Source organism: Sorex araneus, chromosome X (assembly GCF_027595985.1).
Source record: "Sorex araneus isolate mSorAra2 chromosome X, mSorAra2.pri, whole genome shotgun sequence".
Lineage (NCBI taxonomy): Eukaryota > Metazoa > Chordata > Mammalia > Eulipotyphla > Soricidae > Sorex > Sorex araneus.
Genome location: NC_073313.1, coordinates 239,665,684 through 239,686,379, shown reverse-complemented (window position 1 = coordinate 239,686,379; position 20,696 = coordinate 239,665,684). Strand labels below are relative to the sequence as shown.

Genomic DNA, 20,696 nt, shown 5'->3' with positions numbered 1-20,696 from the left:
TGACCTTTAATTTAATGAAAAGAAAAAATGCTTTCAGTGACCCACTCAATTATTGCAGTTATGCTACCTTTATTTCCTTCAACAAAAGACATCAGAAAAACATGGGAGACCTTAAATATTAAAGGATTTGAATAACTTTGATCTATGTCCCTTTCTATTTTTTGTTCTGCTTTTGATATTCTAATTTCAAATTTTTTTTAAATTTTGCTTAAAAATCTTGCTTCAATTTATTTTACTTTTTTAAGTTGTTCACAATAATTTATTATATTCTATATTCCAACCATCATTGCACATTCCCACCACCATTATTTCGAATTTTACCACCACCGTTTTTGCACGTTCCCACCATCATTATTTTGAATTTTACTACCACCACCCAAGACTGCCCCAAATCAGGTCCTAAATAATTTATTTTATATTGCTTAGTATGAATAATGTGTTAAAATTATCCAAAAGTGTTTTCTTAGAGGAAAATGTGAAGACTATTGTATCTTACCCTGTACCCATTTAGCCCTTGTATAAGAAAGTACCAATATGTTGTTACATGTTGAGACTTGTGTGCTAATATTTTTTTTTCAATCAAGATCTTCTTCGACCTTCTATCTTAACCCCATCAATTGTGGTGTGCTACTGTTGGTAGAGTGGAGTAGAGTATGAAATCTCACAAGGCCACAAATACAGCCACATGCTCCAGGGATCCAAAAATTTTAAATAGGGTGATATAACTCGAAATGACTTTGGGATCTGGAGGCATCCCTGCAGGTTGCTGATCTCTTCTGAGATTTATTTGTGAGTCTCTGGATCATGGCTGTTAATGAGTTTACCTGGCACCTGAGAGAATTCATGGGCATGACCTCAAGGCTTCCCAAAAGACAGGGAAGTGGGGGGAGGTCACCCATTCCCAATGCCATGAGAATCTGGAGATTTCCATCACAAAAGTCACCTGAGTTTTTCAGCAGATTCATTCTCATGCATGAGGGCTCATCCTGAGACTGTGGAGATTAGCTGCGAGCATGGCAGTGCTTAAGTTCTGGAGGTTTTCAGCTGCGGGGTTCTATTGGGGCTCACCCATTGCCCCCACCAGGGAATGAGGTTCAGCCTGGCACAGCACTTAAAGATATCTCTGCAGCTTGTGACTCTCTTCTGAGATTTATTTATAAGTCTTGCTTCAATTTTTAGACTCCATGATTTATAATACTGTTAACTGTAATGTTTCCGACATTCAGTGTTCCAGTTCCACAAACACCGACGTGTCAGTGTCCCTAAACCACTGTTTCGGGGTCAGTCCCGATCCCCAACCCCCCCATACTGTTAGTAACTCAGTTACTGTTAGTAACTCAGTTCTATAGATAAACTCTGAGTCTGTTATCATTGGCTACTTTTTATTCCCTTACTATGTTTTCTATATCACACACATGATATACATCATTTTGTATTTATCCTCCCTCCCCTTTGATTCATTTTGCTCAACACAAGACCCTTCAGTTCCAATCATGTAGCAATGAACTTCAGAATTTCTTTTTTTTTTCCTTTTAGCGGAGTAGTATTTCTGTGTACATAACAGCTTAGCCACTGACCTGTTCTTAGGCTCTTACATTGTTTTCAGATCTTCCCCATTGTAAATAATGCTATAATGCACAAAAGGATACAATATGTCTTTGAGTTAACATTTTTAGGCTCTCGGAGTAGATGCCAATAAATAGAATGCCTAAGTCAAATGGAAGCTCAGAACTGTACTTCTATTTTTAAAAAAAGAGAAGAGACACTCAGCATTCTATTCTATTTATATCTTAATTTTATCAAAATAAGAATTTTGTTCTAATATAATATTCCACTATTCTTTTCACCTACATTAAACGAAGAGTATTTACCATATCATTAAGTTTCAAAGTGTTGTTTTTAATACCCTGACCATCAGCCTTATAAGGAAATGCTCTAAATTACAATTAACTCCTTATCATTCAACATTTTGATTAGTTTCAAAATTTTCTCCTCTCTCCAAGTGTTCTGTAGTCAATATTCCTATACATGTGTTTTCCTATTTTTTAAAAATATATTTTTATTACAGTATCATGTGTTTTTTTAAAAACAGCCTTCCCTTCACCAGAGTACAATTCCCACCACTAATTTCCCTCCCACCCATCTTAGTCCTTATGACAGGCACTTGTCTCTCTGTCTGTCTCTGTCTCTCTGTCTCTGTCTCTCTCTGTCTCTCTCTCTAGGTATTGAGATGTGTCACTGTCACTGTCACTGTCATCCCATTGCTCATCAATTTCCTCGAGCAGGCACCAGTAACGTCTCCATTGGGAGACTTGTTGTTATTGTTTTTGGCATATCAAATACGCCACAGGTAGCTTGCCAGGTTCTGCCATGCGGGCCAGATACTCTCAGTAGTTTGCCGGGCTCTTCAAGAGGGAGGGAGGAGTCAAACCCAGGTTGGCCGCATGCAAGGTGAATGCCCTACTTGCTGCGCTATTGCTCCAGCCTATTGAGATGGGTATTGAGTAAATAATTTTTCCCATTCCATTGGCTGTCTTTGTATCCTGGTCACCATTTCTTTTTCTTTTTTCTTTTTTATAATGTAGGAGTACTGCTATTTATTCAGCCATTGATTAAGTTGATTGAATTGGGCATAAACTCCACACACTACTTCTTTTGAGGTGCAGAAACTTATTAGTTTAATGTAGTCCTACTTATTTATCTCTGCTTCCACTTGCCTGGTCAGTGATATTTTATCTTTGAAGATGCCTTTAGCTTCAATGTCATGGAGGATTTTGCCTACATTTTCTCCCATGTACCTTTAGGATTCAGGTCGGATGTTGGAATCTTTAATCCATTTTGATCTGACTTTTGTACATGGCATCAGAAAGAGGTCTGAGTTTTTAAACATGTTTTAATTACTACAATGCCATGTTTTTTGTTTTGTTTTGTTTTGTTGGGTTTTTTTGTGGGTTTTTTGTTGTTGTTGTTGTTTTTCTTTTTGGATCACACCTGGCGATGCACAGGGGCTACTCCGGGCTCTGCACTCAGGAATTACTCCTGGCGGTGCTCAGGGGACCATATGGGATACTGGGAATCAAACCTGGGTAGGCCTCGTGCAAGGCAAATGCCCTACCAGCTGTGCTATTGCTCCAGTACCAACAATGCCATGTTTTAATTACTGCAGCTTTGTAGTGCAGTTTGAAGTTAAGAGGAGTCATGTTTCCCAGCTTCTTTTATCCTAGGATCGCTTTTGCTATTCACAGGGTTGTGAAAGGGGGGTGGGAGAGATAATGGGTGAGGATGGGTCTGTTATTTCAAATGATTTTCAGGATTTGATCTATTTCTGTAACAATTACCATGGTAATTTTTATAGTGCATTGAATCTGTATAATGCTGTGGAGAGTATTTTTATTTTAACAATGTTGCTCTTTCTGAACCATGAACAGGACTGTACTTCATTTGTTTTCATTTCCTCCTGTCCTTGTATATCTCTTAGTGGTGTTTCGTAGTTTTCTTTGTAAAGATCTTTCACCTCTCTTGTTGCACTGATTCCTAAGTACTAGGTTTTTTTGAGGCACAATTGTGTAAGGAATCCTCAGGTATATGGACAGATAATCTTTGATAAAGGAACAAAACTATGGAGCAAGGAAAGCCTCTTCAACAAGTGGTATGGGGAAAACTGGTTGGCCATATGCAATAAATGAACTTAGACCCCTTTATAACTCCGTGCAAAAAAGTCAAAACAAAATGGATTAAAGATCTTGGTATCAGACCTGAATTTATAACCAACATTGAAGAAAACATAAGCAAAAGTTTCCATGAAACTGAACCTAAAGAAATCTTTAAGGAGTCAATATCATTGGACAAGCAAACAGAAGCAATATAAACAAATGGCACTAAATTACATTAAGAAGCTACTGCACCTCAAATGAAACTTGAACCAAAACATAAAGATACCCCCCACACACACATTGGGTGAAATTATTTACCCAACACTCACTTAATAAAGGGTTGATATCCAAGATATATAGAGCACTGGTAGAGCTTTACAAGAAAAGAACATCCAACTCCATCAAAATGGGGGGAGGGGTGAAATGTACAGAAACTTCCTCAAAGAAGACATACAAATAGCCAAAAGGCACACAAAAAATGTTCCACATCACTGATCCTCAGGGAAATAAATCAAAATGAGATATTACCACACACCATAGAGAATGGCTCACCTCAAAAACAACAAGAACAACCAGTGTTGGCATGTATGTGGCGGCTGAGGGAGGGGACCCTCTTTTACTGCTGGTGTGAGTATCAATTGGCTTAACCTTTCTGGAAAACAATATAGACATCCTTCAAAAAGCTAGGAATTGAACTTCCATTTGACTCATCAATTCCATTTCTTGGAATATACTTTGAGGGCCTAAAAACATCACTGTATCACTGTCATTCCGTTGTTCATCGATTTGCTTGAGCAGGAGCCAGTAACATCTCCATTCGTCCTAGTCCTGAGATTTTAGCAGCCTCTCTTTACTTGTTCTTCCCAACAGTGCTGCATTGGAGTCTCTTTCAGGGTCAGGGGAATGAGACCCATCATGTTACTGTTTTTGGTATATCAAATACACCACAGGGAGCTTGCCAGGCTCTACCATGCAGACAGGGTACTCTCAGTAGCTTGCCAGGTTCTCTGAGAGGGATAACTAGACAATAAGAAGTCGTTCATGCTTCTGGGAGCTTTGTTTTATAGTCTCTGGATCTTGACTGTTGATGGGATTACAAGGCTGCCAGGGGCAGTTTGTAGGTGTGATTGCCTAGCTACTTGAAAATGGGGGATCTGGGTGGAGGAGGCCCAGTCTCAATCCAAGCAGGCTTGGAGATCTCAGAGCCAGGTCCAGTACACCTGGGCTCCTTTGCCGGTTCCTTCATGCGTGAGGCTCCTCTGAGCATGTGGAGAGTTACCTTGAGCATGGTTGTGGCTGGGTTCCAGAGGTCTTAGGCTGCCAGGGCTCTGCTTGGTGCAGGGAGAGAGACTCAACCCATCCCCACCCCTCCGAGGAGCCCCGGTGAAGACAGCCAGAGGTGGGGACAGGAGAATCCTAAAAACATAATGTGGAGAAAAGACATTTGCTCCTCTCTATTCACTGTAGCACTATCCACAATAGCCAAAATCTAAAAACAATCCATTTGCCCAAGAACAGATGGCTGGATAAACTATGGTAGACATACATAGTGGAATATTATTCAACTATAGGAAATGATAAAAATCATACAATATGCTGCTATGTGGATGGGATCTGGTGCATAACATAAGTGAAGTTAGTCATATTGAAAGAGACTGACATGGAATGATCTCTCAGAATTAGTGAGATATAAAGGAATATAGCAGGGGAATAACAGTTGCACAAAGGCAATATAAACAAAGAACATGAGTACTGGTCTTCCACAGGTTGTATGAGTGGCAGGGAGGAATAGGACTGGAAAGTCCTTACATTGCAACAATGGTGGAAGGAAGTGGTCAAAAGAGAAAAGGAGGGGTGCTGAAAAGCATTACGCATGAAAAAGTAAAATACCTGAAACAAAACTGTCTCCAGGAATTTCTCATATAAATTTTTTAAGTACTATTCATGAAACCCTATCAGTAGCAGTACTGTAAACTACAGTGCCAAAAGTTATTAAGGAACCAAAAAAAAAATAATAAAAGATACCTGTCACAGAGGCAGACTACTGGGTAGAAGGGAAACAGTGGAAGAGATGATGAACACCAGTAAAGGGACTGGTGTTATAGCATTCTATGCCCCAAACCCAATAATAAATAACTTTTAGTCCATGGTGACTAAATTTAAAATTTTTTCAATAGTTTTTATTTTTAAATTATTTTTGATCTTCCAAAGTTATCCCAAAGCACTTTTTCCAACTGCTGGTACTTAAGATCACCTGTCACATATATGATGACCAACCTATAGATGATTTGGTGGGAATGGGGGTGGGAGGTATGGCCTGTAGCAATACCTAGATGTTCAGGGGTTGTTCTTGGCTGTGTTCTCAGAATCACTGCTGGAGCTTGAGGACCCATTTGATGCCAGAGATCAAGCCTGGGCTTTTGACATGCAAAGTATGCACTTGAACCTTTTAAGCTATCTCCTAGCACCTACAGATGACTTTTCAAAGTCTATATGACCCTAGTGTTTTAGGTAATTGATCCTTAAAATTTCAAATTTGAAAAACAACGGAAAGGAATTGTTTCATTGTTTCCTTGGGTCTACAGTTATCAGATTTGGGGGAGAAAATAAACCAGAATTATTTATTTACTCACATTTGGCTCCTGGGAGTATAAGAAAGAATGGGTATAAATCAGGTTGCATCAGCTTACTTTATAATTCCCTAATCTTTCTCAGTCATTTACAAGGATATTGTCATCTCAGTGTTAAATTTGATTTCCCGTGGTCATTTTGTCTCTTTCTGATTTTTTTGTAATTTAGTGTTATTATATCTTTTTAAAAGAAAGCTTACTTATTGACTTTGCAATCAGATACCATTCATTATCATGTGTCACATTTACCAAGGAGATTGTTAGTAACAAATCCTTAAAGTCAGAACATTTGAACATAGTACAAGTAATTTAAATTTTTAACTGAAAATAAAGATACCAGGTGCAAATTCAATTGTTCTTCTTCAGGCTAGTCATTTCACATTTCCTTAGCTGGCCAACAATAAAATATAGCATAATGGATTTATTAAATTTCTGAAATATTGCCTCAATTCCTGCATTCTCAAAATTAAAATACAAAGATCCATTGGGCCAGAATGATAGATATAGTGGGTGGGGCATTTGAATTCCATGTGACCAACCTGGGTTCAATTCCTGGCACAACATATGTTCCACAAGTCTTGCCAAGAGTGCTCCCTGAGTCTAGAGTAAGCCTGGAGCACTGCCAGGTGTAGTTCACAAAAAAAAAAAGCTACCTAAAAATCAAAACCAAATTAGAGATCCACGTACTCTTATCTGCATTTCTATTGGCCACAGAATTCAGTATAAATTTTTTTTTCGTTTTTGGTCACACCCAGCGATGCTCAGGGGTCACTCCTGGCTCTGCATTCAGGAATTACCCCTGGCTGTGCTCAGAGGACCATATTGGATGCTGGGAATCGAACCCGGGTCGGCCGCATGCAAGGCAAACACCCTACCTGATGTGCTATCACTCCAGGCCCCAGTAAACACAAACATATTTCTATTATTTGGTAATCTCCTCTGTACTCACATTCCTTAAGTGAGTATTCTTTATCTACTCACTGTAAAAATTAAACTGTACTACGACTTAGGAAAGTTCTGCATGCGAATATTCTGATGGCCTCTTCAGTTTTATCTCCTCTCATATTGTCTCTATATTGCAGCCCTGATTCTCACACTTACAAAATTTAGGACTTAAAAACTGATTTTTAAAAACCTGTATGTTTAAACAGATGTTTTCATACATGGCTTGACTTCCCATCAGAAGAGAAGAGTCCTGTGCTCAAATGTCACGTCATCCGGAAGGATTTTCCTGACTATCTGTTCTACATTTCAGGTTGCCCCTAATCTATAGCTCCTAATCCTTTTCCCTTGTTTTAGTTTTTCCTCAAAGCATTTCATCAGCATCTAACATTATATATGTTATATTACACTGTTATGTGTTGCTACATTGCTCTATATTGTATTAATTTTGCTATAACATAAGCTTCGTAAAGAGGGAAACCTTGTATTTTTCCCAGTTGAGTAATAACTTGAATGATAAAAGAAGAATTGATGGATGAATGAAGTGAACCATGAGGTGTTTTTTTTTTTTTTGTAAGGAACATGAAAGGCATCATAAAGAGTGATTACACTGTGTTCAAAGAAGGGGTTATATTTGAGCCTGAGACAGAGGGTAAAAAACCCCTCATTTTCAACTGTGTGCATGGTCTTGAAAAGTCAAGTCATAACTATGACTCAGTTTATTTACCTGATAATATGCATTGAGTCCTTCTTACTCTACAGCGAAACTGGAGTGATAGCACAGCGGGTAGGGCATTTGCCTTGCAGGCCCCCGACCTGGGTTTGATTCCTCTGTCCCCTCAAAGAGCCAGGCAAGCTACGGAGAGTATCCCGCCCGCACAGCAGAGCCTGGCAAGCTACCCATGGCATATTCGATATGCCAAGAACAGTAACAAGTCTCAGAATGAGACATTACTGGTGCCTGCTTGAGAAAATCGATGAACATTGGGACGACAGTGCTACAGAGCAGTGCTACTCTAGGGTAGTACTTGGAATAAGTTGATAAGGCAAACTATTTACTTGGTTTTTTACCCCAAAGTAACATTTTTGTAGCAATTTTGACCTAACCTTAGGTATCAATGAGTCCAGAAATTCTGATTAATGTCAGACCTAGGGAAAATCAATGTGAACTAGCACTAATGTTATAATTAGTAAAAGCATATCTTTGATACCAATAAGCTGGCACATTAGTCCTCATCATCTTTTAAGGAACTAGTGGTCACTGCCAAGTTGTAATGTTGAATTAATTTGTTGATTCTGCAAACTTTCTACATAATAAGACTTTTGATTAAAATTCACTGACTTATAACAGTTTACAAGGAGAATAACATTTATCAAAATGTATTGAAATAAAATATTTATTCAAAGATATATATGTGCTCCTATGTTCATGAAAACATTTTCACAAGAGCCAAGATATGAAAACAATGGAAATATCCATTAATAGATGATAAAGATGTTTTATATATATGTGTATATACACATATATGTATATATATGCTATATATAGTGTGTGTGTCATAATACTCAGCCTTTTAAAAGGATGAAATATTTCTATTTGTGATAAAATGGATGATCCTTAAGGATATTTGGGGAGAAAAAATAGGGCCATAGTTAGCAATTCTCAGGGCTTCCTCCTGACTGTTCAGAGGTCACTTCTGGCAGTGTTTGAGGGGACTATATGTGATAGGGATATTGAATCAGTGTCAGTTTCATGAGTGTCAGAATCCTGGCCAGTCAACCCTGACAAACTGGGGTAAGATCCCCCAGCCACCGGACTTACTCCCTATAGGAGAGGGAGTGGGAGAGGGAGAAGCCTCTGCCCTGCCCCTCAGCGCACCGCGGTCACCCGCACTGCCAACACCGAGAAAGAACCACGCAGAGAGGGGAGAGTTGGAGGTCAACACAACTCTCATTTTATTGAGCTCACATACCAATATTTAAAGAAGAAATTTTAGGGAGGAGTGGGTGGGATGGACACCTGGTTATCAGCTCTGAAGAAAACATTTTGCTAGGCCCTTTACAGATGTTAATTGATGATCTATGTTCCCTCCCTTCCAGGCCCAGTATGCTTAGCTCAGACAAGCGGTGACTTTCAAGTTTCATCCCACTATCTCCTCGACCAGGGAGCCCTTCTGGGTGGAGTTCTGGCACAGGGCCTTGGGGCCCTGTTTGAAGAGAGCCTGTTTCTGTCTCTAAGGGCAGGGGATTTGGCCAGGGTCTCAGGCTAGCTGCTAAGACCCCAACACATGAGGGCCTTAAGCCTCTGTACTATTTTTTCAGTTAAATCTTGAGAATATTATGCAAATTTAAATATATTAGACAAATAAAATATACTTTTCATTTATATGTAGACTAAAATAATCAAAATAGGCACACAAAACAAAAATCATAGATTCAGAGAACATGTTGGTGGTTACTATAGAGAATTAATATATATTGGGGGTGGGAGAAATAGATGTAGAACATTAAGAGCTATAAATTTTCAGTTATGAAATAAATAAGCTAGAAGGAAGGAGAAAAGCAGGGCTGTTGAAATACTTTATTACATTTTCTTATAATGTTTCTGCTTTGAATTAAAAAACATTTTTCCATTTGTAGTTTATTTTATCAAGGATCTTGTTTTGCTGTTTCTTAGATGGAAAGCCACTTATATTATCTTTCTGCTACTTAGTAAAATACAATCCTATTCTCATATGAAGTTTCTTTATATTCTTAAGTCATCCAATAAAATACATATTCTTATTTCCAAGTTTATGGAAGAGGTATTAGATGGGGAAGGTTGCGTAAAAAAATCAGAAATTCCATTTGGGACATCTTGAGACAGGTATCTCAGGTATTTAGTAGAAATGTTGTAGAGTATTGACTATGTCTTTAATTTGTGGGAAAAGCCATGATATTTTGTGTATTACCAAGGAGAAAGAGGAGGTATAGAAGAGAGGAGGACTAAGGGCTGAATCCTGCCACATCCCTACATTAAAAAGTTGGGAAGAAAAAGGAAAACCAGCACAGGATACTCAGAAAATAATAAATGAGGTGGGAAGAAATAAAAAGTTGTGTAATTCTGGAAGAAAAGAAAGTGATTTAAGGAGAAGGGCTGGGTTTTACTATGGCAAATGGTTAAATAAGACTTGGCCTTTAATAATAATCAGATTTAATAATGAGAAAATCACTGATAACCTAAAAAAATAATTTGGTACTGTTGGATGGTGGTAGTTAAACAAAGAAACAAATAACAAAACAAACTAGAGAAGTAACGGGAAAACTGATAAGTGAAGACACCAAAAAAGAAATTTTTCAGAGCTCCAGTGGCACAATTATATTTATATATCAGTACATGCAAAAATTTTTTTTGCTAGGACCTTTTATTGTAGGGGAAACCAAAAAGAGAGTATAGATGGAAGGTTGACTCAAATTAAGAGAATTTTTGTTATGATGGGGGAAATTATAGCATTTTTTAGGAACAGGAGGAAATGAGCTTATAACGAGAAAATTATGGTACAAGAGAAAGAATAGCTAGAGTAATGTCATTTAAATGTCAAGAGAAGTTGAAATCTAGCATACATCAGGAGCAATTGCTTTTAGAAACTGGTATCATTAAACTTAAAAAAATATAGACATGATTTGGTCCTTGATTCATTTTTGGAGCTTCAGTGTATAGCAATAAAAGCAGCATACTAGGTAAATTCTAATAGACACTATAGACATAGAGGGTTGGATAATATAAACTAGAAACAATCTAAAGGTCAACCAATGGAAAAATTATTCCCATATATGATGCAGACATCTAATAGAATGTAAAGAATTCACTTAAAAGCAAACTTTAGCTTTCAATCAGAGGACATTTATCATCAATATCTGTCTTTTTAAAAATTATGTTGTCTTAGCACTATGGTTTGCAACACTTAATGGAACAGTTTCATGCATAAAACATTCCAGTACCACACCCTTCACCAAGAGTGTCTGCTTCTGGCCATCACTGTCTCCATGTCGTTGACCTCCCCCTCCCCCCCTCCCCCCCTCACCAAACCCTAACATCCTGTTCCTCTGTCCACATTAACCCCCATGGTAAGCTTCCCACTTAAAGCTTGTTCATAAATGTTTGTAAATGGTTTAATGAATATCAAAAATAGTGTGAAACAACCCTAACATATTGAATTTGTCATTGTTGGGGTAGATATAGTGCATGTCAACCAGAAAACATGCAACAAAGAAATTATGGCTTACACTGTTTTTCCACTACAAAATGCTCACAACTTAAACATGCATTCAAGTATACCACAGAATAATTCATTATTCCCTATACTTTCATTGCATTTTGTAGAAATAATCACACTATGTCAAGGATGATTACATATGTGTCTGTTCTTCAGATGTAACGTCTCTGTGAGCAGGCAGTTAACCATTATTTTAAAATCTTTTCATGGGTAATAACTCAAGCTGATAGGATGCTTTGAGATAGCTTTAAAATAAGGGAATAAAGCTAAATGGGATAGTATAAAATAGAATTTCTGACCTTAAACTAGTTTGCTCTATTCTTTCAGATATGGCATTAAAAAAAAAAAACACCTGCAATTAGAATTCCAAGTATCTCACTTGGACAAAATGACCTGGTGGATTTTCTATAATCACCCAGAATTTCTTTGCATTCTTATTTCTAGATTGTCAAGAAGGGGAAGAATATCCTTTAGATTGCTACTATTAGCTAACTGGGTCTCTATCAACTATGGAGTTGGAAAAGAGCACAGAGAGAAGAAGTTGGGTTATTTTATTTTATTTGGTTTTGTGGTCTCACCTGGCAGTGCGCAGGTTTTATTCCTGTCTCTGCTCAGGAATCACTCCTAGCAATGCTCAAGGGACCATTTGCAGTGTCAGGGATTGAACCCAGATCAGCTGTCTTCAAGGCAAGCCCATTCTACTCACTGTACTATTTCTTGGGCCCTATTGCTATTTTTAATATTAAAGTTAATATCTGATTTAGCATTTGCTAAAAAATACTTTCCTTGATGATGTATCTGATCATCAAAAATTATTACTTTGTAAACCTCTAATAAAATTCTATTCTATAGCAGGCTCTTCACTCAGTGCACTAACCCTAAGGTACCAATATATGTAAGTTCAGCTGGACCACCAGCTACAGAGGCCTCCAAAAATGCATCTCAAATGACACCTCAGGTTCAACAAACAAATCATAGCAGCCCACATCAACAGGTGAGTCCAAAATGGCAATGAATTACTGTTTACTAAAATTAACCCAGACCACCCTATAATGGTGCAGTGAGATTTGACAAGGGGGGGGATGTTTTTAAGATATTATTTTTCTTATTAATTTGATCTAGGTGTTTTTTGAATTCAGGAGTGAATTATATAAAACAATCTTATCTCCAATAGTAAACTGCTAAAACCGTATTATAGGAAAACTGGGAAAATCAACAAATAAACCAAATTATGTAACTACACTTCCCTCCATGCAAACATTTTTAGTATAGTTCAGATCATATCGCAGAATTTTATTATGTAGGTCTATATTGATTTATATTTGTACAATACTAAATTTTAAAATCTAATATCTTAGCAACTTTCAAATATATAATTCAGTATTTCTAACTATAGTTGATATACTGTACACGCCTTGGGCATATTTACAGCAAGAATTTTATACTTTTGACACCCCCTTATTCATTTTATGCACTCCTAACCCCTGTCTCTGGCATCTAGTAATCTGGTTTTTTGTATCAATGAGTTCAAGGTTTTTCTATACCCTAGAAAGAGTATGCTGTATTTGTCTTTCTTTGTTTGATTTATTTCACTTAACATAATGCTCCCTAGCTTCATCTGCATTATTGGAAATTACAAAATTTCTCTCATTTATGGCTGAAAAAATAATGCATTTTATGTATGTGTATGAGTGGTGCATGGATATCATATTTTCTTTATCTGTTCATCCACAAATAAACACTTTGTTGCTTCCCTGTCAAAGCTATTGTGAACAATGCTACAGTGAGTGTCAGGTGCATGTATATCATGTTGAGTTAGTGCTTTAATTTTCTTCAGACAAATACCTAGAAGTGGCATCGCTGTGCCATACATAGCTCTGTTTTTGACTTTTTGAGGAAATTTCTGTTTTTAATAGTGACTGAACAAATGCACACTTTCAGCAACAGTGTAGAAGAATCTCCCTTTTCCCACATATACTTGGCTATATTTAATCTTGTCTTTTTATTTATTTATTTTATTTTTAATTTTATTTTTTATTGAATCACCATGTGGAAAGTTACAAAGCATTCAGGCTTAAGTCTCAGTTATACAATGGTCGAACACCCATCGCTTCACCAGTGCACATATTCCACCACCAGTAACCTCCCCTCCCCTCACCCACACCCCCACACCGGCCTGTGTAGCTGATAATTTTCACTTTACTTTTTCTTTACTTTGATTACATTCAATATTTCCACAGAAAACTAGCTATTATTGTTTGGAGTTTACCCCCCAAATCAGACCTGCTGAAAAGGAAGCATTTGATAATTTGTTTTCCATTGCTGAGAATGAAGAGATATGAGGTTGCATGGCCACAATAGCAGCTGCGAGGTTTTGGATTTCTGCCAGAAATTGCATTATTGCAAGCTCAGACCTCTCTTTAGTGGTCCTTATAAGATGGAGGTCACCATGACTTCCCCCCCTGGAAAGGAAAAGCGGAGAGAGAAAAACCTTTCTCCTCTTGGGGCGGCATGGTGCCGTGGTTTAGTTCACAGTCTAGACACATTTTTGCAAGAAGCTGCTGGTACCAAAAGTAGTTTAGCTGGCCTCCGGGATCATGGTCATCCAGCAATGGAGAAGTCACACATGTGTCAATCTTTTCTTTTTAATAATAGCCATTCTAACAGCTGTGAGGTGATATCCGATCAAAATTTTGCATTTGATTTTCATTTTTCTCATGATCAGTGATATTTGGTTGTCTTTTTTTTTTAATGCCAGTTGACTTCTGTATAAATATTCAGATCTTTTTAAAGATATTTATTTCTTAATTGGATTATTTGGAAGTTTTGTATTCTATTCTATAAAATGACTCTTTCTCTCAATGATCCCTCAATTCTTTATACTAGTTCAAACTTCTATCTTTTTCTCTTGATGCCCTTAGGCACCTAGGGTGTGCTAGGTCCCAGCTGCCCTCCAGGACAGAGAAAACAGAAGCCAGTGCCTCAGCAGCCCCCAGAAAAACCAGATCACTGAGCATCTCATTTTTTCTCCAGGCAGAAACTGAAATTTTCTTTTCTTGTCTAATCAAGGTGCCTGGTGGGAGGCAGAAGAGAAAAGGACCCCAGGCTTATTCTCCATTGTCTTGCTGACATCACCTTTATTTTGAAATGTTACCTATTATTTCACAATTATTCTTCCAGGATTTCTTTAAAAATCATTTGTGAGATACTAAATAAACCCTATTAGTATTTTGCTTCATTTTGCATTAACCTTGATGTGGGATACTTGCCTTCTCTGTAATAGTTAGCTCTCTACTTTCCCAAAGACTTTTCCTATCTCTCAGTAGAAGGATGTGTGCATTTTGCTTCTTATTCTATGAAGGCACTCTAGGTATTTTACGCTTGCTGAGTCATTTTGAATAAAATTTTTTTCATTGTACTTTTTAAAATTAATAATTGATATTGACATATAGGAAATTTATGAATTTTTGAAATAGCTATTATGTAAAAAGTTATTATTAAATATTATTAGCATTAAATTAAATATATTATTTCTGGGCTCTCTTAATTTTAAATATTGTTATACACTGAATCACTGGGTACTAAGGAAACAATCAAGCAGTCCAGAAAAGAAAATATATTTTGTCTCTTTCTAATTTTTAAGCTGCTCATTTCTGTTTCATGTTTTTATTCCTGAGAGTTCCAGATATTTCAGAACAATATTGAATAATGCAAGAAATAATGGGCAAGTTATTTTTATTTTAAATGGAATTAGATTTAATGGGAGAAATTTGCCTAATATTTCCCCGTTAAATATGATGGTGTTAGTTATTGGTTTGGGATTCTAATGTGGAAAAAGTCATTTTCTTTTGCTAAATTTTTCAGTTTTAGAAGGTGTACAATCATGATTTATTTATTTTAAATTCCCTTTTAGCGACAATTAAAATTATCTCATTTTTTGCTTATTAGAGTAATTAGATTGATAGAATCCCTAATAATAGACTTTCCTTCTGGCTTTACTGGAACAAAAAAGTGTACTTGTTTATACTGGATTATTCTTTAAATACACTTTAAATTTGATTTGTTCATTTTCTCTGTCTCTTTCTTCCTCTTTCTCTGTTTCTCTCTGTCTCTCTGTCCCACTCCCACTAGCCCTGACACCTCCCTCCCCCATCCCAGTATCTTGGTCAGTTTTGAGCACTTGAGTTTTGTTGTTGCATTAAGCATTATTCATTTTCCATATTTTCTTGTGGTCAAAACACTGTATCGAAAATATGAACTGTCTGTCTCTTTAGCAATTACCAATTTTTTTTTGGCGATCAGTTGCCATTTATTCCATTCTCCCATGCACGCGCCTGTTCCAATCTCACTAACTCCTCATTGCTGTCTCCTCCTGTCTTCTTTGCTCATCTCTCTGTGCTCCAACTCACTTAGTCTCTCTCTCTCATCTCACACCCTCCAAACCTTGGTAGTAGCAAGGTCAGGTAGCACAATGAACATATGGAAAGCCCTTCCTGATCTCTTGCAGCCAAGAGACCTGACTCAAAACCTAGGGGTTTTCCTCTTCTCCTTGGTCAATAACCAGGAGAGGTTTAAACATTCATTTAAACATTCTTCTTAATTAATAATATTAGTCATGTTGTATGGACACAGTAAGAGATTTACTCATCTTAATTAATAATATTAGTCATTTTGTATGGACACAGTAAAAGATATATTAAGCTTGTTGGGTGACTTTCCTAGGGACATCTTGCTGTAGATCCCAGACTACAGTGCTCAGGCCAGATTAATCTTTCCTAACCATAGCAGGGTCCTAATCCAGTTGTTACATTTTGGATCATGACATAATTTGTCCATGACCATGCTCTTATAGTTAAGTATTAATGGTGCTTTGGCCTGGCCCATTTTGATGCCAAGGTAGCTCACCAATTTTTAATTAAATAATAAATACTTGACATTATTAAAAACAAGGAGAGAAAGAAATTAATGTCATTGCTATCTAAAGAAACTCTTTAAGAACTTAAGAAAAGATGAGTGAAGGAAGTGAAAGAAAAACAAGACGAGAGATAAAACCTTCGGGAAGACTATGAGGGGGTCTCATACATGGGGGTCTGTGTTCTATCACTAACCTACAACCACACCCAGGGAAGAAAACTGTTTTTTTCAATTTTTTGTGGGGGTCGGGGGGTGGCTGGAGCAATTGTACAGTGGTAGGGTATTTGCCTTGCATGTGGCTAACCCCGGCATCCCAATGATCCCCCATCCACCACCAGGAGTAATTTCTGAGTGCAGAGTCAGGAATAAGCCCTGAGCACTGCAAGCTGTGTCCCCCAAACCTACATATAATTAAGTTAACCAAAGAAATAAGAAATGATTCTTGGTATACATCCTGCAAATAGTTAATGATGTTTCAATAATTTTATTTCTTCTCTTATGGTGCATACCGAGAGCATCCTGCTCACACAGCAGAGCCTGGCAAGCCTCTGTGGTGTATTTAATATGCCAAATACAGTAATAATGATGGGTCTCATTCCCATTACCCTAAAAGAGCTTCTAATGCAGCACCTCTGGGAAGAACGAGTAGAGAGGCTGCTAAAAATCTCAGGGCTGGGACGAATGGAGACATTACTGGTGCCCGCTCAAGCAAATCGATAATCAATGGGATGAGAGTGATACAGTGATACAGTGATGGTGTATAGGCTTTCCCTCTTGGAGACCTTCCCTCAATCACCCTACTCATTACTGTCTGATCCTAAGAATATATTTTGCAGATTAGAGAAACTCTATCAAAGCCTCCTTGAACAAAGGGAGGCTGCGCATATGCTGCCCAAGCCCATGTGCTGCTTATGCCCACCCACAAGGCTGAGCACATGTGGTACTCGAGCATCATCTACATCTCCCCTCTTGAGATGTGTATTTTTGTACTTTCATATCTAATGTTAGGATGTGTATAGGGCTCTCTCCATCTTTGGAGAAACCCACATCCCCTCTTGAGCACGTTACTCTCTCTTTCTCTCTCTCTCTCTCTCTCTCTCTCTCTCTCTCTCTCTCTCTCTCTCATTCTCCCTCACTTACTCTCTCCCTCCCTCCCTTATTATTCCTCTATCTCCCTCCCTCCCTTCTTCTCTCCCTCCTTCCCCCTTCCTAAAATCCTCCTAATCAGATCTTTATTTTACTTCACTGCTCTCATCTAATCCTGACATTATTTTCTGCAAGACAAGAACCCAGAAAGGGTAACTAGAACTGACTTTGCTTTCCTGCAAAGAGCAATTTCTTGCCCCAACCTCAGGAGCAATTCAGGGCTCAGGCCTGCGCTCCTCAGGGGCTCATCGCTATTATCAATCCTTGCCTTCCCAGATGGCCTCGGGTGGCAGTGGCAGAACGGAACAAAGTGACCATCTCTCTCCTCTCTGACTCACAAAAGCCACCCATGGGGCCACCTTCTTCACTGGGAATAGCCCTAGAACCACAAGTACTGTGGTGAATGGCCAGAAAAAAAAATGATTAAATCTTAATAAAATAATAAAACTTTAAGATACTCTTATTCAAAGGCTCTGCTAAGCTTGTGGAGGGGGTTGAGTATTTATTGTTGTCCGGAGGGAACCCCAGGAGTGCTGAAGGCCCCAGATCATTCTTTTCCAATCTGTCCAGCAGATCTAGTGAGAGCTCAGGAATGCTGCTTGAGGTGCCAGGGATCTGACGGTGCTTGTGGTAGGGAGACCTCCAGAAATGCTCTGGGGACTATGTGGAGTTAGTGACTGAGCCAGCCACATTAATCCCATTTACTCTCTCTCCCAGGTTTGAGTTTTTTAATGAAGAGACGAACAGGTACAGGCTATGTACATGGGTCACAAAGAATGTGAACCAAGCAGATAATGTGGCTTTCAGTTTTTAGCTCAGATTCTTATTTCTGTCCTTCCATATCTCTGTTACTCTCTATTCTTTAAAAAAAAAAACGCACCCAAAGTTGTCAGACTGTCAAATCCTTTGATGAGAAAAGAGAGGGCATAGCAGCTGCCAAGGACCAGTCCCTGGTGAATGGTCTAAAGCAGGAGTGCTCTGAGGATTAAGAATAGGTCAGTGCTGAGACAGACGGGGGTCAGGAGGTTAACAGCCCTCAAGTACAGTTATTTATTGCTTAGAATCATGAATCACCAAAAGAAAACAGTCTCTGTTCAAATGCCTAACTAACTTAGACTATTACATATCTATGGATCTTAATTTATGCTAATCATATTCATTGTAAAGGATTTTTTTCACAACAGGAAGTTCTTCCAAGGGAGGAGGTAGAGATAGAACAGATACAGGACCCCCTCCAGGGGGCAACATTTCACCTTCTCCGGCAGAGTTCTGGATGGAAAGGTTCCATAAAGTGCCCTTCGTGTCCATCTCCCTTACCTATCTAGTTCCCAACAAGCAGCCACTGTCTGTAAAGAGAGAGTGATGCAGTACAACCTCCCATCCAGAGAGGTGGGCCCTGGGACCCTGAGTTAGGCTGGGCTGATTAGCTAGCTAGTTAGCTACTCAGTTACTGTTCAGGGAGCAGAATGTGGTGTGAGAGACAAGGTGTGATGGGGAAGTCCTACATGACAGCTGAGCTGCTCAGTAATAATTTAAAGAGACTTTATGAATTCAGAAGGAATATAAATACACATCCTTGTAGGTGGCAATTGGAAAGAGAGGAAAGGCTAAGTAAAGTTGGGAAAGCAAAGTGATAGAGGGGAAAAAAGTGATCTGCATTTTTGTAGATTGGTCACAAGATGGAAATACCCCACACAGTAGAACCCAACTGGCAGAAACAGTTATAACAGTTATAACTTATCTCTAAATCGAAAACTCTTTTTCAAATGCTTACATCTTCTTAAAGAAAATGATTGTGCTACAACACCCAAAAGGAGAGAGAGAACAAAAAGGAATGCCCTGCCACAGAGGTGGGGTGGGGTGGGGGGGATGGGGTGGGAGGGTGGGAGGGATACTGGGAACATTGGTGGAGGGGACTGGGCACTGGTGGAGGGATATAAGCAAAATGCAAACATGAAAGTTCATAAGTTTGTAACCGTACCTCACGGTAATTCACTAATAAAAAATAAAAAATTAAAAAATTTTAAAAAAAGAAAATGATTGTGCTAAAGAATATTTTGGAAACAGAACCTTCAGGCTACATGTGGACCTGCAAAATTGTATGTGGTATAAAAATAAATTTAATACCAGTCAGTGGTGGAAATAAACTGGTATTTTTTAAAAAACATCATTACTATGTTTTTATGATGAACTCTCTTAGGAATGTAAGCAAGAGTCAAACTGAAAGCTGACACCTCATTCTCCCAATTTCTTTCTGCTTTAGACCATAGTCAGCCTCAGGAATGAGCTGTGCAGGACTCACGAATACATAAATGCTCTCCAGAAGGAACGAAGGTAGGTGCCCGGCGCTATGTGGGCAGGCACAGACTCTGACAGCAGACAAACTAGTGGCATTGCTCACTGCTTTTATTGGGCATTTTCCTCTTTTTAATCTAGAAAATAATCTTTAAGCACAGAAGTTCAATAATTCAAAATAAGAAAAGGAACCTTTGTTTCTATTTGATTAACTAAGCATTCCCTAACGCATCTAGCCAATTTTAGTAAGTTTTAATGACCTGATTTAATTCCTTGAATGTTGGTTAAGAATTTTAGTAAAGAGGGGCCGGAGTGATAGCACAGCGGGTAGGGCGTTTGCCTTGCACGCGGCCGACCCGGGTTCAATCCCGGGCATCCCATATGGTCCTCCAAGCACCGCCAGGAGTAATTCCTGAGTGCAAAGCCAGGAGTAACCCCTGAGCATTGCTGGGTGTGACCCAAAAAGCAAAAAAAAAAAAAAGAATTTTAGTAAAGAATTCATGCCTAACTGAGTGTGTTTACCTGTACTTGTAGAGAAGTCAGCATCTTTTCTTCAGTAGCATCTAACTTCCTGTCAGGTTTGTTAGGTTGATTGGAAACTATGTTCACATATCCTCATTCCTTTAGGAGAGAGAAATGCTGACTCCTTAATAAGAAGTTAGTGGTGACCTAGAGGGAAGACCCTTTGTTTTAAGGCAAAATACTTGGTATCTAGCAATGTTCAATAAATTAATGATTACAGGCTGTATTAGATATCTATGCATTAGATGTTCTTCATAATATAAAATGGAGTATTTTTTAAAGTTCTGTGGTAACTCATGAAAAGAAGCTTAATAACTGTTTCAGAGTTGTTTAAAATT

General features: G+C 38.2%; 1 protein-coding gene across 1 annotated transcript in view; it reads left to right on the top strand.

Moving 5' to 3' along the window:
* Window positions 1-20,696, top strand: part of DYTN (dystrotelin) — a 61,302-nt gene that overhangs the window by 31,128 nt on the left and 9,478 nt on the right. The window contains exons 10-12 of the mRNA XM_012933434.2: window positions 7,435-7,538; window positions 18,726-18,889; window positions 19,805-19,875. Coding sequence (XP_012788888.2) covers window positions 7,435-7,538; window positions 18,726-18,889; window positions 19,805-19,875 — 339 coding nt within the window. The remainder of the gene's footprint in view (window positions 1-7,434; window positions 7,539-18,725; window positions 18,890-19,804; window positions 19,876-20,696) is intronic.